At 46.9% G+C, this 16,322-nt stretch overlaps 1 protein-coding gene across 1 annotated transcript; it reads left to right on the forward strand.

Annotated features, from left to right (window-relative positions):
- Window positions 1-877: 877 nt before the first annotated feature.
- Window positions 878-15,651, forward strand: DFFA (DNA fragmentation factor subunit alpha). The gene is made up of 6 exons (XM_060259469.1): window positions 878-1,055; window positions 6,569-6,730; window positions 8,363-8,502; window positions 10,748-10,940; window positions 12,534-12,685; window positions 15,119-15,651. Exons 1-6 carry the CDS (start codon window positions 941-943, stop codon window positions 15,320-15,322), a joined length of 966 nt encoding a protein of 321 aa, XP_060115452.1. The 5' UTR covers window positions 878-940; the 3' UTR covers window positions 15,323-15,651.
- Window positions 15,652-16,322: the final 671 nt, after the last annotated feature.

Genomic DNA, 16,322 nt, shown 5'->3' on the forward strand with positions numbered 1-16,322 from the left:
CAACAACCAAGCCACCCAGGCATGGCATCCGACTGGCCTGACCAGAATTTCTTCCTTCCTCTGCTCTAGTTCCCAGAGCAATAGGATTGCGAAGCTTGTGCATGCTCTTACTTTGGATTAAACCCCATGGGGGTGGTTGGGGCTTACTTCTAAGTAAAAGAGCAGAGGATGAGACTGTAAATTTGGCAAAGAAAGAAAGGTATCGCCGAGTAGTGTGCATGCTGAACTCAGCAACAACTTCCAGTGACTATTAGAATTTCGTGCTCAGTAATTGCATGTACTAAGAAAGCACAATGGGCATCTTAAAGATTTTAAGCTGTTTTTTAAAAAAGATTATTTATTTTTATCCCGCCTTTCTCCCAATGGGAACTGAGTGGCTTACATCATTCGCTTTTCCTCCTTTTTATCCTCACAACAACCCTGTGAGGTAGGTTAGGCTTGGGAGTGGGTTTGTTCTCACACTCTTTTTATTTGCTAACCACTTGCTATGTATGTACTATCACCTCGCCTCTTCAATGCCTAAGAACCCACTATATTGTACCACTTTTACCACGTGGAGAGCACAGTAGGCAATTGTTAAATAAAACAACGAAAGTTATGGTTGGTACAAAGCTCTGTGCTACTGGCCTCTAATTTTGTTCTTTTACCACAGACTAACACAGCTACCCACCTGAAAATAACCTGTTTCGTTTTTGAGGAGTGGGCGAGCGGGGTGGGGGAGAAAGAAACTAATGCTTAACTTTCACTTCAACACACCTTGGAGAGCGGTTGTAAACAGGAGGGCAAGAACTACACTTCCCAAAGCACACTGGGAAAGGGGAGAGCGGAAGGAACGCTGGGAAGCGACCACGTGGCCTGCTTTGCGCTGATTGGCTCTTTGCTGAGGGCGGTGGGTGACTTTCCTGCTTACCATCTCCAGAGCAGGAGCGAAAGCAAAGCAATGACGGCGGCAGGGTGCGCGCTGTCCCTGTTGAAGCAATGCCTGATCAGGCGGAATGGTCAACAGGAGCAGTACGGAGTGGCTGCCTCCTGCCTGCGGGAGCTGCAGAGCAAGGGTGAGGAGCTCTGTGAGGGGAGCGGCAGGAGCAATCTACAGACCTTACAGGTAGAAATCCCACCGGTGGAGTTTCTCCTTCAGAGGGAGAAAATAGCACCGGTTGAATTCCAGCCTGTCATGCAGCTATTAAAGGCCGAGGAGCCCTCGGGGATCAATGATATATGTGGTATAGGGGTAATTTGACTTGGATCCTTTTTAAATAGTCGGTTTTAAGCAGGTATAATGCAATCTTTCTTCAGATTTATTTAAAGCAATATTATGTGTGTGTGCGTTTAAATGTGAGTATATATTTTTTTCTGACTCGGAATCCTGGTTATTTTCTTTTCCCTACACTGAGAACAGATAACAGGATCAGTCTTTATTTAAATAGATATTAAAATAATGATGCCTAGATAATTTAAGCAAATACATCCCCACAAGTTTGCGGAAGGGCGGAACTGAAATGGAAAAGAAGCTGCACAGAGTGATTATGTAGTCTGGTTTAAACTGGTAATCATGATGTCCCCCTGTCCCTTCCAAAAGAGCAGCTGTATTTGGACAGCTTTTGAGGAGAAAGAATCCCTTTGTGGAAGGCATTTCTGTATGCTGTGTGCAGATCACAAGCATGCATTTTTTGCTGCATTTAACTGCAGAAGAAAAACAAGAGAGAGATCGAATAGTATCGGAGAGGAAGGAAGATTATTTGCCAGAAACAAGAGATCGAGTAGGTCAGGGTGTAGTCTAAGGAATGGGGAACTGCTTTGCAATTTCATTTGTCTTGTGCCATTGATGGGGTGGGGGAAGCCAGAAGAAAGCCTAGAAACATTTTCATCATGCAAACGAAAGGGAAGGTGGTGTTGGTGGGAAGTGCCACCGAGTTGCAGCCGGCTTATGGAGACCCTGTAGCATTTTCAAGGCAAGAGGTGTTCACAGGTGACTTGCCCTTGCCTGCCTCTGCCTAACACCTAACTTGGACGTCCTCCAGTTCAGATGCTAACCAGGGCTGGTCCTTGCTTACCTTTCAAGATCTAATGAGACTGAGCTATCCAAGTCAGGGCAGAGGGAAGGCGGAGCCCTGCAGATCTGGAAGGATTTGCATACGTACATCTGAAGCTGCCTTCTACTGAATCAGACCCTCAGTCCATCAAAGTCAGTATTGTCTACCCAGACTGGCAATGGCTCTCCAGGGTCTCAAGCTGAGGCTTTTCACGCCTGTTTGCCTGGACTTTTTTTAGTTGGAGATGCCGGGGATTGATCCTGGGACCTTCTGCTTACCAAACAGATGCTCTACCACTGAGCTGCCATCCCTCCCTAAAGAGGAACATATATATATATATATATATATATATATATATGAACATCTGAAGCTGCCTTCTACTGAATCAGACCCTCAGTCCATCAAAGTCAGTATTGTCTACTCAGACTGGCAGCGGCTCTCCAGGGTCTCAAGCTGAGGCTTTTCACGCCTATTTGCCTGGACCTTTTAGTTGGAGATGCCGGGGATTGAACCTGGGACCTTCTGCTTACCAAGCAGATGCTCCACCACTGAGCCATCGTCCCTCCTCAAATTTACCCAAGACAAGAAAAAGTGGAGCACTGTTGGAAGACCAACTTATTTATTTACTTCTTTTATATCCCACCTTTCTATCCGATGAATACCTGAAGAAGCTTACATTGTTCTCTCCTCTGTTTTATCCTCACCACCAGGTTAGGTTGTGTGACTGACCCAAGGTCACCCAGCAAGCTTCCAGGGCAGAGTGAGAGTTCAAACTTGAGCCTCCCAGATGCTTGTCCCACAATCTGTCCAAGATGCTATGAAGGGAGTTCTCTGGGTTACCTGACCAGGCAGCCTATCAAAAGCAAGTCCAGCGCAACTCTAATAGCTGCTGGGGCAGCTATTAGGTTATTTGATAGTCTCCTTCCCAAAATGTCACAGAATGGGGCAGTCGCTTTTCCAGTCCAGACCTTTGCAAGGTGGAAAAGGAAAGGTCCTCTGTGCAAGCACCAATCGTTTCTGACTCTGGGGTGACGTTGCTTTCACGGCAGACTTTTTATGGGATGGTTTGCCATTGCCTTCCCCAGTCATCTATGCTTTCCCCCCAGCAAGCTGGGTACTCATTTTACCGACCTTGGAAGGATGGAAGGCTGAGTCAACCTGGAGCCTGCTACCTGAAAACCCAGCTTCCGCCGGGAATCGAACTCAGGTCGTGAGCAGAGCTTAGGACTGCAGTACTGCAGCTTTAACACTCTGCGCCACGGGGCTCTTTTTTGCAAGGTGAGGTATTCTTAAAACCATTGAAACCCACAGACTTAAAACACACGGACTCTGCAAGGGATCGGGGCATTAGACCTCACCCCACCATCTCCTGCCATACTGCAAAGGATTCTTGGGTGTCACTTGTGGATCATGTGCAAAATATCTTTAGGGGTAAAGGAAGTCTGGTCTGTGGGCGGGAAAAGGCATAGCAGGGCTATAAAGGGGAGAGACTGAGGCTTGCATGCCAAAACGTCCAAGTTCAGTTCTTCCCTGCCTGAGACTCTGGAGAGGCACTGCCAGTTGGAGCATAAAAGCCCGAGCTGGGAGACCAGCTGGTCGACTTGGAAGCACCATCCTCATCCAGAACACAGCCCCAGTTTTGAGGGTTGTGTCATCCAGGGTTGGATTATGGCAGTGGTTTTCTAAACTTTCCGCCATCAGAGAATCCTGGCATTTGATGTGGAGCCCCTGATCTACTACAGCAGTCTGGTTTGCCGCAGGAGATTCTCAAGGGCATACACTAAGTCCCTTTGGCATTGTGGCAGCTGCACATTCCAGGGGGGAATTAATTAGAGACATTAGGGTTTGTAGAATCTTTCAGGATCAAGTGCCGTGTTCTACTGGAGAAAGTTTTCCTTCCAGACGTTTCGTTCTCAGCTGCGGAGAACATCCTCAGTGGCGTTGCAGCCGGAGCAGGCGCTCAGACCTTCTTGGCTGCTGTGCATTGAGTGGGGCTCCGGCTGCAACGCCACTGAGGATGTTCTCCGCAGCTGAGAACGAAACGTCTGGAAGGAAAACTTTCTCCAGTAGAACACGGCACTTGATCCCGAAAGATTCTACAAACCCTAATGATGTTACCCGCCGTGAAAACCTGAAATCTTTGATAGAGACATTAGTTGCTGGCTTTTCCAGTTAAAGTGGGCCACAAGAGTTGGGGAAGGCTTTTCTCTGCCTGAGAGCAATAGCCAGTTCCAGTAGATAGCACTGAAACAGGAGACACACGGCCTGACTCCATAAACGAAGGTCCCTGGTTCAATTCTTGGCCTCTTTGTTCAATCCTTGGCCTTAAAGGATCTCAGACAGCAGGTGTGGAAAAAATCCCTTTGCTGTCAGAAATCTTGGAGGGGCTCCCTGACCTGGACAGCCCAGGCAAGCCCGATCTTATCAGAAATTAAGCAGGGTCATCTCTGGCAAGTCCTTGGATGAGAGATCTCCTTGGAATACCAGTAGTCAGGAGGGCAGAGGCAGGCTTTATTCAGTCACCTCTTGGAATACTCTCCAGGCCCCCAGTGGGGGTCAGTCACCATGACTTCCGGGTGCATACACACACAAAATACAAAAATGGCAAAACAAACTGTGACGGGCTGTAGTCATCTTGAGCAAGGGGGACCAAAGGTTTGACTCAAAAGCAGCTTCAGATGTTCAAAAGGAGAAAGCTGGTCCAGGTAAGGTTTCTTGGGATTTAAGAGGTGTTGACAACACTCTTGTTAAATGGCATGAAATGAATTTTAAGATGATGACATTGGATTTATATCCCGCCCTCCACTCCGAAGAGTCTCAGAGCGGCTCACAATCTCCTTTCCCTTCCTCCCCCACAACAGACACCCTGTGAGGTGGGTGGGGCTGAGAGGGCTCTCACAGCAGCTGCCCTTTCAAGGACAAGCTCTGCCAGAGCTATGGCTGGCCCAAGGCCATTCCAGCAGCTGCAAGTGGAGGAGTGGGGAATCAAACCCGGTTCTCCCAATTAAGAGTTTGCACACTTAACCACTACACTAAACTGGCTCTCTAAGAGATGGGAGTAGGAAGCTTCAACTAAATCTGTACGACTTGTAGCAGAGATCTGAATTCTGAGTGCTTGCTCAGTGAAGACAGCGTTATAATCGTGCCCATGACTCACGGCCGAGAGCAGTGCAGACTTCTAGCAGCTTTGGGGTTGCTTCTCTCATCATCTGCAGGCTGCACAGATTACTCAGAGGTGACAATTGGAGCTCCAGACAAGAAATTCTGCCGGTTACTGGACCCCACCCAAACCTGTGCTACTTTTCCTAGTCGTCTGTAGCACATCCCTTGAAAGAAGGAAGGAAATCAACTTTCTTCTAGTTTGCACAAGCTTCAATAAACCACAGCTAAAGGCTGTCTGTGCTTGTCAGAGCGAAGTGAAGAGCAAATGACAAACCGGTTTTTGTGCATTTCAACACATAGTTTTTTCCTTCTCGGTACAGACAGGTTTCTGTGTATTCTCTCCATAGAGACCATGCATTCTTTTTCCAACCACTTCTCATAGCACAAGCTGAGGAAGGCTAGTAATAAAACGATGGAAACGGGAAGGTATGGATATCTGTTCAAGTTCCGTGATCATCACCACATCATGAGGCAGCAAATTCCATAAATGAATGATGGGGTTGTGGGAAGAAATATTTCTCTTTTTGTCAGTCTTTACTGCCGATAATTTTTAAATTAATCATAAAAAAGGTAATAAAAAATCTACTGCCAATCCATTCCATCGGGTGAGCAGGGATTTTATGAACAGGAAACCAATTAGTCACACAGCTTCTGATCTCTTCCAAGTTGAGAAGTCATGCCTCCTTGAACATCTTCACAACATGAATTGTTAAGCCCATAGGGGAAGGAGGAAATAGGAAGCGAAACGATGGACAAAGAAATGTTAACTGGAAGCCTGGGGGAAGACCATTTTGGTGTAGTGGTTAAGTGCGTGGACTCTTATCTGGGAGAACCAGGTTTGATTCCCCATTCCTTCATTTGCAGCTGCTGGAATGGCCTTGGGTCAGCCATAGCTCTGGCAGAGCTGTCCTTGAAGGCAGTTGCTGTGAGAACCCTCTCAGTCCCACCCACCTCACAGAGTGTCTTTTGTGGGGGAGGAAGGGAAAGGAGATTGTGAGCTACTTGGAGACTCTGATTCAGAGAGAAGTGTGGGGTATAAATCTACAGTTTTCTACTTCGTAGCAAGAGCCAGTTTGGTGTAGTGGTTAAGTGTGCGGACTCTTATCTAGGAGAACTGGGTTTATTCCCCACTCCTCCACTTGCACCTGCTGGAATGGCCTTGGGTTAGCCATAGCTCTCGCAGTTGTTGTCCTTGAAAGGGCAGCTTCTGGGAGAGCCCTCTTAGCCCCACTCACCTCACAGAGTGTCTGTTATGGGTTGAGAAGATAAAGGAGAATGTAAACCGCTCTGAGTCTCTGATTCAGAGAGAAGGGCAGGGTATAAATCTGCAGTCGTCGTCTTCTTTGTAATCGCAGTTTTTGCTTTTTCCACAGCTTGCAACCTCCTGGCGATTGACAAGGGCTTAGATTCCATTACCTTGGTGTTGGCCGAGGATGGCACTATTGTGGACGACGAGGACTATTTCTTGTGTCTGCCACCCAACACCAAGTTTGTGGTGTTGGCAAAGGATGAGAAATGGGCCAGCAGCAGTATAGGTAGGCCACTGTTTGTTAGAGCTATAACACCAAAGGAAGGATGACGGATACGTTGAGCCACCAAAAAAGCCCCTCCAGCTAATGCAAGAGAAACACCAATGAGTGTAGCTCTCACAAATTAAACATTGATGGCTGTGTTGCAAAATTAATTCTGTTTTTGCTAATCTTACGCAGTTGGGCATTTGACTCCTTTAAAAAGACTGGGCCAACTGAGCCGTGAAATGCTTTCAAATAATGGTCCAGTGTTTTCAATGCTTCATTTTCATTAGAACGCTAACAAAAAAAAAAAAGATATGTTAATGATCATCAGGTTTGATTCTTCTAATCAGGAAAATAAATGTTACTGTGCAACAAGGAAATCAGTTTCAAGAAATGTTATACGTTTAAAATCATGTAAGTGCGTGAGTGGGCTTCTCATATTCCTGTTTGGAAGTACAGGTGGGTGGGAGCAGGGCTTATACCTGCCTTTGCTAACAGGCACGCTACAGTGAAAGAAAAAAGATAAGTTTCCATCTACGTTCTTGGCTGTAGAAGTCACTTGACAGTGTTCAAATAGCAGTAACGGGTGTGCCCCAAATCTAAGGGGGCGAAGGACTCTACATGGCCCTTAAACTTTGACAGATGGAAACCTTTGGGTTGAGAGTTCAGTGTCTGAAGAGTCCAGGCCGAAGCTGTCCACAGATCTCCATTCATCCATGTTCTCTTTTCCCTTTCACTGGAGAAGCAACCCAAAGACATCTCTTAGAGCTGTTGCTCCCAAGCCCCCCTTTTTTTCCTTCCACTGCTCCAGCTAACGTTCTGCTGCTTCTGTGTTTCCACCATGGACTGCAATCCTTCTCTCCATGCTCTTAAACGAATGCTTTTTACTGCTCTGCTTCTTTGAATGCCCACAGTGGAATCATTGCTAATTCTAGTATTGGTGGTTTTTGTTGTTGTTAGTTTTATTGGTTGAATTGTTTTTTGTTTTTTTATGATGTGGCTCTGGCAGGTCTGAGAGGAGAGGGATGTGTGTGTGTGTGTGTGTGTGTGTGTGATGAACCATCAAGTCACAGCTGACTTATGGTGACCCCAAAGAATTTTCACGACAAGAAACCTTCAGAGGTGGTTTGCCATTGACTTCCTCTGTGTAGTGACCCTGGACTTCCTTGGTGGTCTCCCGTTCAAATACTAGCCAGGGCTGACTTTGCTTAGTTTACGCTAGCCTGGGCCATCCAGATCAGGGCGAGAGGAGACCTCTCTGTTTTTTTAAAAAGGTAGTGTGAAGATTCCTGGCATCAGGGCTTTTTGTGTAGCAGGAACTCCTTGCATATTAGGCTACACACCCCCTGATGTAGCCAATCCTCCGAGAGCTTACAAGGCTCTTCTTACGGGGCCTTCTGTAAGCTCTAGGAGGATTGGCTTCATCAGGGGGTGTGTGGCCTAATATGCAAAGGAGTTCCTGCTACAAAAAAAAAAGCCCTGCTCGCCGTGTTTGTATGTGTCTCAAAGTTGTGACTACCAGACAGGAGGTTAGAGTGTTGCAGGAAAAATACCAAAGAATCTTGGAGCTCTTTCAGCAGTACTAGACTGATTGTGGTGCAAAGGAAGCCGCAGCTTTTTGCTGTTTTCCACTGACAACTGCGCCTCTTTTAGATGGCGGCACGGCTTGGCTCGAGAGAGAGACCACCGAGATCGACGGAGTGGACAGTGAGGGAGAGCGATGGAGACACCTAGCCAGGCAACTGAAGGCTGACCTTTCCACCATTATCTTGATGTCAGAGGAAGACCTCCAGGTATTTTTTTTTTAAAAAGGCTGCACTGGGAATGCTCAGATTACATACTCTGACATCCACTTGTTAATCCTGGGTAGAGGCACAGACTAAAATACGACTGTATACCCACATCTGTTAGATGGTTGTTATCAGAACACAATGTGTGGCCTTAGATTATTATTACCCTATGGCATTGTGTGTAGTATACTCAAGAAATCCTAAGATGGTCTGGCAGCCAGAAGTTCTAGCTCCTTTCTAGCATTCTGCACCACTAGGTGGCAAGGTAGACTTGTTCTTAAAGCAAGAGATGTTTCAACGGTGACTTGCTGTTGTCTGCCTCTGCGTCAAGCCCCTTGGAGGTCGCCCTTCCAGATACTAGCCAGAGCTGACCCTGCTTGGCGTCTGAGATCTGATGAGATCAGGCTGGCCTGGGCTATCCAGATCAAGGCATGGCCTTAGAACTAAAGAGGTAGGCTGTTTTCTATCTGTAACAATGTCAAGTTGGCTATCGATCTAGAGAGAGGGTGCTATGAACACAAGAAGCGACCTTATGTCAGATCACTGGTCCACCTAGCTCCGTATTACCTACTCCAAGGGTCCCTGACTTGGTGCCCCTGGGTGCCATGGTGCCTGCTGACAGTTTAGTGTAGTGATTAAGTGCGCGATCTCTCATCTGGGAGAACCGGGTTTGATTCCCCACTCCTCCACTTGCAGCTGCTGGAATGGCCTTCAAGAAGAAGAAGAAGATATTGGATTTATATCCCGCCCTCCACTCCGAAGAGTCTCAGAGCGGCTCACAATCTCCTTTACCTTCCTCCCCCACAACAGACACCCTGTGAGGTGGGTGGGGCTGAGAGGACTCTCACAGCAGCTGCCCTTTCAAGGACAACCTCTGCCAGAGCTATGGCTGACCCAAGGCCATTCCAGCAGGTGCAAGTGGAGGAGTGGGGAATCAAACCTGGTTCTCCCAGATAAGAGTCCGCACACTTAACCACTACACCAAACTGGCTTCAGCCAGTCACAAGTTCTCACAGAGCTGTTCCTCTCAAGAGCAGTTTCTGTCAGAGCTCTCTCAGCCCCACCTACCTCACAGGGTGTCTGTTGTGGGGAGGGGAAGGGAAAGGAGATTGTAAGCCACTCTGTGACTCCTTTGGGTAGTGAAGGGCGGGGTATAAATCCAATCTCCTCCTCCTTCTGTTTTTAAGAAGTGGATGGGGCCGTGGGCATTTTGCCCACGAAGGCTTTTGATAGGCCACTGGAGATTTCTATTTTCTGTGGCCCCAGAAGGCAGGACCAGAACCAATGGGTTGAAATTAAATCAAAAGAGTTTCCGGCTCAACATTAGGAAGAACTTCCTGACAGTCAGAGCAGTTCCTCAGTGGAACAGGCTTCCTCAGGAGGTGGTGGGCTCTCCCTTTTTGGAGGTTTTTAAACAGAAGCTAGATGGCCACCTGACAGCAACACAGATCCTGTGAATTTAGGGGGAGGTATTTGTAAGTTTCCTGCATTGTGCAAAGGGTTGGATTAGATGACCCTGGGGGGTCCCTTCCAACTCTACGATTTGACTGGCTGCACAGATTTTTAAAAACTTTGCTTTGGCAGCATTTGCCACCACAGCACAAGGATCTTCACTGTGCGACTGAAAATACACTCCAGCAACCATTTTGTGCTGCGCTCAACGCACTGTCTCTGAATTCCAAGTGTGCCCACAGGCTGAATAAGGCAGGGGACTCCTGGCCTGCTTGGACTGGCAGCAGCTCTGCTGTGCCCCAGTCCCAGAAAAGTCATCCTCCTTACCTGCTCCCTAAACTCCTGTAGATGGAAATGCAAAGAACTGAACCTGCGGCTTTCTGTGTTCAAAGTAGGCGCTCTCCTGTCGACTCACAGCACTTATCCACGTACAGTGGGTACTGAACATAAGAATTATCTCCTTGTATCTGGAAAATAAATCCATCTAGTCTAGCATTCTGCTTCCAGTAAGGGCCAGTCTGATGCCGTGGAAGTTGATGATCCATCCCGTGTTATTTCTCTCCAGAGAGTGATAAAGCAGCCTGAAAGTGGAGGCTGTCTGGGATCTAACGGCCTCGCGCAGATGTTCTTGTGCTGGCTTTGAAATGGTTATGGTTGAAACAATGAGGGGGATTAAAGAGGAAACAAACAGCATCTCCCTGCCTCATTGGGGCAGGTGCAGGAGCTTAAGATTTCGGGGAGTTGCCAGAAGAAAATCTTCTGGTTTTACTTCATCTTTGCTGCTGTTTTCTTCCAGGTGCTCATCGATGTGCCGTGCTCAGAACTGGCTCAGGAGCTTGCTGAGAGCCAGCCCAAAATCCAAACTCTGCAAGACACCCTTCAGCAGGTGCTGGACAGGCGGGAGGAGGAGCGCCAATCTCGGCAGCTTCTGGAACTCTACCTGCAGACGTTGAAAAAGGAGGACCATGTTGTACCCACTACGGCTGAAGGTGTGTGGTTGACCGAGGAAATATTGCAGTGCCAAAGGAAACAAAGGATGATTCTTAGAGTAACATGCAGCTTGCATCAGAATAGCAACTATTTCCCTTTTTCTTTTGGGCTTAGAGCCAGTTTGGTGTAGTGGTTAAGCGTGCGGACTCTCATCTGGGAGAACCGGGTTTGATTCCCCACTCCTCCACTTGCAGCTGCTGGAATGGCCTTGGGTCAGCCATAGCTCTCATAGAAGTTGTCCTTGAAAGGGCAGCTGCTGTGAGAGGTCTCTCAGCCCCACCCACCTCACAGGTGTTGGTTGTGGGGGAAGAAGATAAAGGAGATTGTAAGCTGCTCTGAGACTCTGATTCAGAGAGAAGGGTAGGATATAAAGCTGCAGTCTTCTTCTTCTTCAGAGGAGGAGTTAGCTGTGTTAGTCTGTTGCTGCAAAATAGCAGAGTCCAGTGGCTTATGCTACAATAAAAATTTGTTAGTCTTAAAGGTGCTACTGGACTCTGCTACAGTTGTTACTTTTCATCATTTGTTTATCACCAGAAAGACGCCAGGTACTGTATGTAGCGTTGGAAATTGCACAGTGCTAGGAAACTGTGTAGGCTAACCTAAAGACAGAAGGTCTTGAGTCAAGGTGTGGTTAAAAAATCCCACTCATTGTTTCATCTCAAAGGGGAAAAAAACAGAATTGCTTTCAAAACTCACACGCTGCACCCTGACCGGGATAGCCCAGGCAAGCCCGATCTCATCAGATCTCAGAAGCTAAGCAGGCCCGACACTGGAAAGTACTTGGAGGGGAGACCTCCTTGGAATACCAGCAGTCGGGAGGGCTGGGGCAGGCTTTATTCAGCCACCTCTCTGAATATCCTCCATGCCCCAAGTAGGGGTCAGTCACCAGAAGTCGCCGTGACTTCCAGGTGCACTCACACATACATGCACGCAAATAAAAACACAACAAAAAACCCGCTCACGAGCTGCAATTATTCTGCACTTCAAACATAGCATTTCTCTTAGGTAGCTAATACCTGAACCAACAGCTATTTGGGAAAAGTAAGGACTTGCTCTGAATTTCATACATTTTAGGGCTCTCAAGCCCGTTGCAAATCTGCCGAAGAGTCCTTTGATGGGCAAAATTGCACCTAGAAGAAGAAGATTGGATTTATATCCTGCCCTTTACTCTGAATCTCGGAGTCTCAGAGCGGCTCACAATCTCCTTTACCTTCGTCCCCCACAACAGACACCCTGTGATGTAGGTGGGGCTGAAATAACTCTCACAGAAGTTACCCATTCAAGGACAACTCCTGCAAGAACTATAGGTGACCCAAGGCCATGCCAGCAGATGCAAGTGGAGAAGTGGGGAATCAAACCCGGTTCTCCCAGATAAGAGCCACATACTTAACCACTATACCAAACTGGCTCTCTAAACCTAAACTTGAAATTCAGTGTTCAGTTGGATGGTTCCTCCTCAGACAATCTGGCTGAGGAATTCCTAAGAGGAGCTGAATGTTTCAGCAGGGCTGACACATTTTCCAGGATAAGGGTTTGTATACTCCTTGTATACCTTATATAACGCACTCCCGGTTCCCCTCTAGATCTGGAAGGGGAAGAAACCGCCACGGACGGAAAGGATACAGTTGATCTTGGGAGTAGCAGTGGAGGATCTGCTCCCTCAGCTCCGCTTAGCAGCCACATTTTGGCCCAACTCAGGGAAAAACCTGCTCCGGAACTGAGCCTGGCCAGTCAAGACTTGGAGGTGAGTCAATCTAGAGCAGGGGTCCTCAACCTTTTTAAATAGGGGGCCAGTTCACTGTCCCTCAGACCGTTGGAGGGCCGGACTGCCGTTACTGTACAAGGCCGCGGGCCGTCAGTTCTCCGTCTTCTGCATCTCTCTCCCTTCCCCACACCGCACACCCCGGCCTGGGAACTCACCTCACCTCGGTATCACCTCACACGCTGTCTCTGCCGCCTCAGCCCAGTGCCAGAAGTGTGCGTTGCTAATGCGAGTTTAGGTTGAAAGTCACTTCCGGTCTGATTTTGCCATAACCCGGCGGGCCGCATAAACGTCCTCAGCGGGCCGCATCTGGCCCGCGGGCCGTAGGTTGAGGACCCCTGATCTAGAGTAACCAGCCTGCCCTAAAAAGTTGTGGTTTGGAGTTTTTCAGTGTAGACACAGAAAAATAAAAAAGAGTACTAAAGGCAGGGATACAACAGGAGGGTTATATATTTACAAACGCATGGAGAGAATCTATTTAAAAAACCCAGTTTTTTAAAATATAAAACCGCTTTATAATTTATCCCCGTTCTAAGCAGTACTGGCTCTCCAAGTCTGTGGGAGAGAAAGGTTTCTTTTAGCACCTTCTCCCACCAATCTACAATGAAATGGAACCTGGGAATTTCTTCACGCAAAGGAAGTGCTCTTCTGGAGGCTGAAGCCAACACACCATGGCTTGTCTAAGGCCTGAGATGTCCATGGCAATAGGCTGCACCAGCTTTCTCAAGAAAAGCCTTGTCGAACAGGTGAAAAAGACAATGGCAGCACAATATACAAAATACAAATATGGCAAAAATATTGTGCAAATCACACTCTTAAATAGTTTGTACAAATTAAATATATTATGAACATACAAAAGTTATCATAAATTCGGTCTTAATCAACATAATGATCTTTCTTGTTTTATATAGTGTTTGTTGTTTCTGGGGTATGTCCTTATAATTTGACTATCTCTTGTAAATGGTTAACAACAGCTGTGACCGTCTTTTTAAGAAAATCTGTGTGCTCAGCAAGATTAAGCCGTCAATTAAGATACTGAAATGGGCATTTGAGAGAGACCTTGGCTGGAAATTTCAGGTTGTTGTATCAACTGTATTTGCATGTTTTTGTCAATATTGCTTTTTTGTAGAGGCTGCTTTTACCGGTCACGTCTGTTATTTACAGTTGGCTTATGAGGAAGCTGCAGGAGCAGCGGAACGCAATTAAAAACTGGTGGTTGCGTGAAAGCAAGAATTTCTCCTTCGGAAGCAAACAAGCAACGGAGAGACTCCTTTGGAACTTTGTTGTTGAGTCTTAGTGCTCTCTTTGTGAAATTAAGAAACTTTGAGGGGTCCTCCCTGAAATATCACATTTGAGACTTTTGTTTGGCTAAAATGTTCTGAATTTATGATAACTTTTGTATGTTCTTCATAATATATTTAATTTGTACAAACTATTTAAGAGTGTGATTTGCACAATATTTTTGCCATATTTGTATTTTGTCGCACAGGTGAAGCTGACTTCCACCGAGTCAGATTGTTGGTCCATCTGGCTGTGTATTATCTCTACTATGACTGGTAACGGCTGTCCAGGGTCTCGAGCAGAGAAAGGAGTTTTCCAATTCCCCAGGATCCTTTTAACTGGACATGCTGGCGATTTTTACCTGAGGACTTCTGCCTGCAAACCACATGCTTGACACTGAGCCACTTCTGGCTCTGGCAGAAAGAAGATGATAGAATCATAGAGTTGGAAGGGACCTTCAGGGTCATCTAGTCCAACCCCCTGCACGATGCAAGGATTTCACAAATATCTCCCCCTATATTCACAGAATCCACATTGCTGTCAGATGGCCATCTAGTCTCTGTTTGAAAACCTCCAAGGAAGGAGAGCTCACCACCTCCCGAGGAAGACTGTTCCACTGAGGAACTGCTCTAACGTTCAGGAAGTTTTTCCTAATGTTGAGCAGGAAACTCCTTTAATTTCAACCCATTCGTTCTGGTCCTGTCTTCTGGGGCCACAGAAAACAATTCCACACCATCCTCTATATGACAACCCTTCAAGTACTTGAAGATGGTGATCATATCAACCTCTCAGCCTCCTCCTCCACAGGCTAAATGATGATATTGGATTTGAATCCCACCCTTCAATCCGAATCTCAGAGCGGCTCACAGTCTCCTTTACCTTCCTCCCCCACAACAGACACCCTGTAGGTGGAGCTGAGAGAGCTCTGCCAGAATCTGCCCTTTCAAGGACACCTCTGCGAGAGCTATGGCTGACCCAAGGCCATTCCAGCAGATGCAAGCTGAGGAGTGGGGAATCAAACCCAGTTCTCCATGCACTTAACCACTACACCAAACTGATAAAGGATAAGAACAGAGCGAGAGGCATTTGCATTGGTACGACTGACGGACTGCTTTTTTGTGTTTCCCATTGTAGCTGGTTTTCCAAGATGACCCAGACTCCCTTGCTCTGGCTCTGAACTGGGACAAGCCAAAGACAGAGGCTTTGCAGGTGGCCTGCAGAGGAGAGCTTTCCCGGCGTCTGCAGCAGGTGCAGGCTCTGCACACTCTGAGGAGCGTCTCGAAGGGCAAAAAGAAGTTGCTGTGGGGGGAGTGGTTGAGCTCCAAGCGCAAGAAATAGGAGGCCTTGGCAGCTGAGGCTTGAAGTGGCGAGGAAGTAGAGGCTCGTTCCGAGAAGAGCCCGGGTGGCTTTCTGTGCTTGGACTTTGTGCCTTGATAAGCTAACAATGGAGAATGTCAGTGCAGCTCTTAAACCCAAAGTGTCATTCAACCGAGTCAGCAGTACCTCGTGTAGCCAAAGGGCGTCTGTCATCCCACAGGGCTCCAGTTCTTGAAGCACAGGGGTGGAAATGCTACTTTGCCTTTCTTCCTGAAGATTATTTGGCACAAGCCTGGAAGGACCTGTCCGAACAATCTCTGGAGAGTATTATTAAAAAAAAATTGCTGTTTTAAGTAGGACAGAGAATTTTCTGGGGCTGGTGAGAGCTCAACTAAGCTGGCAGTCTGTTGAGTTTCTAGTCGCCGTTTCTTTCAGCGCTGGGCCTTGCACCCCGGAATTTCTGATTTGCAATATTACTTTCTCATCAACCTTTGCCTTCGTCTCTTTCACTGCTCAGTACCTCACCTCCTTTTAAGTAGATCCAAGTAGGCAGCCGTGTTGGTCTGAAGTAGTACAATAAAATAGGAGTCAATTGCACCTTTAAGACCAATTTAGTTTTATTCAGAACATAAACTTTCGTTGCATTGCGCAGGGGACTGGACTAGATCCCTTTCAATTCCATGTTTCTATTAAGCATTGCTAGAGAAAATGGGACTGATGTCTATGCAGACACTGATAGAAATCAGGCTATAAGTGTAAGCCATTACTGGCTCAACTTGCAGCTTGCCATAATAGAGAAGGAAGTACGAACCGTAAACCAACCTAGCACAAACTTAAGAATCTCAACGATCTCTGACTAATAGCTGCTTGATTAAAATTTAAATCGATCGCATACAACCTACACCACAGTACTGATACCCCTTTTTGAGAAACCGAAGGGAGTCTAAGAACTTGCATTTTTCAATATAACAGGAACTAGAAGCAAAGTCCACCTTGAGTAGGTTCCTATTAACGTAAGCTT

Source organism: Heteronotia binoei, chromosome 18 (genome assembly GCF_032191835.1).
Source record: "Heteronotia binoei isolate CCM8104 ecotype False Entrance Well chromosome 18, APGP_CSIRO_Hbin_v1, whole genome shotgun sequence".
Taxonomy (NCBI): domain Eukaryota; kingdom Metazoa; phylum Chordata; class Lepidosauria; order Squamata; family Gekkonidae; genus Heteronotia; species Heteronotia binoei.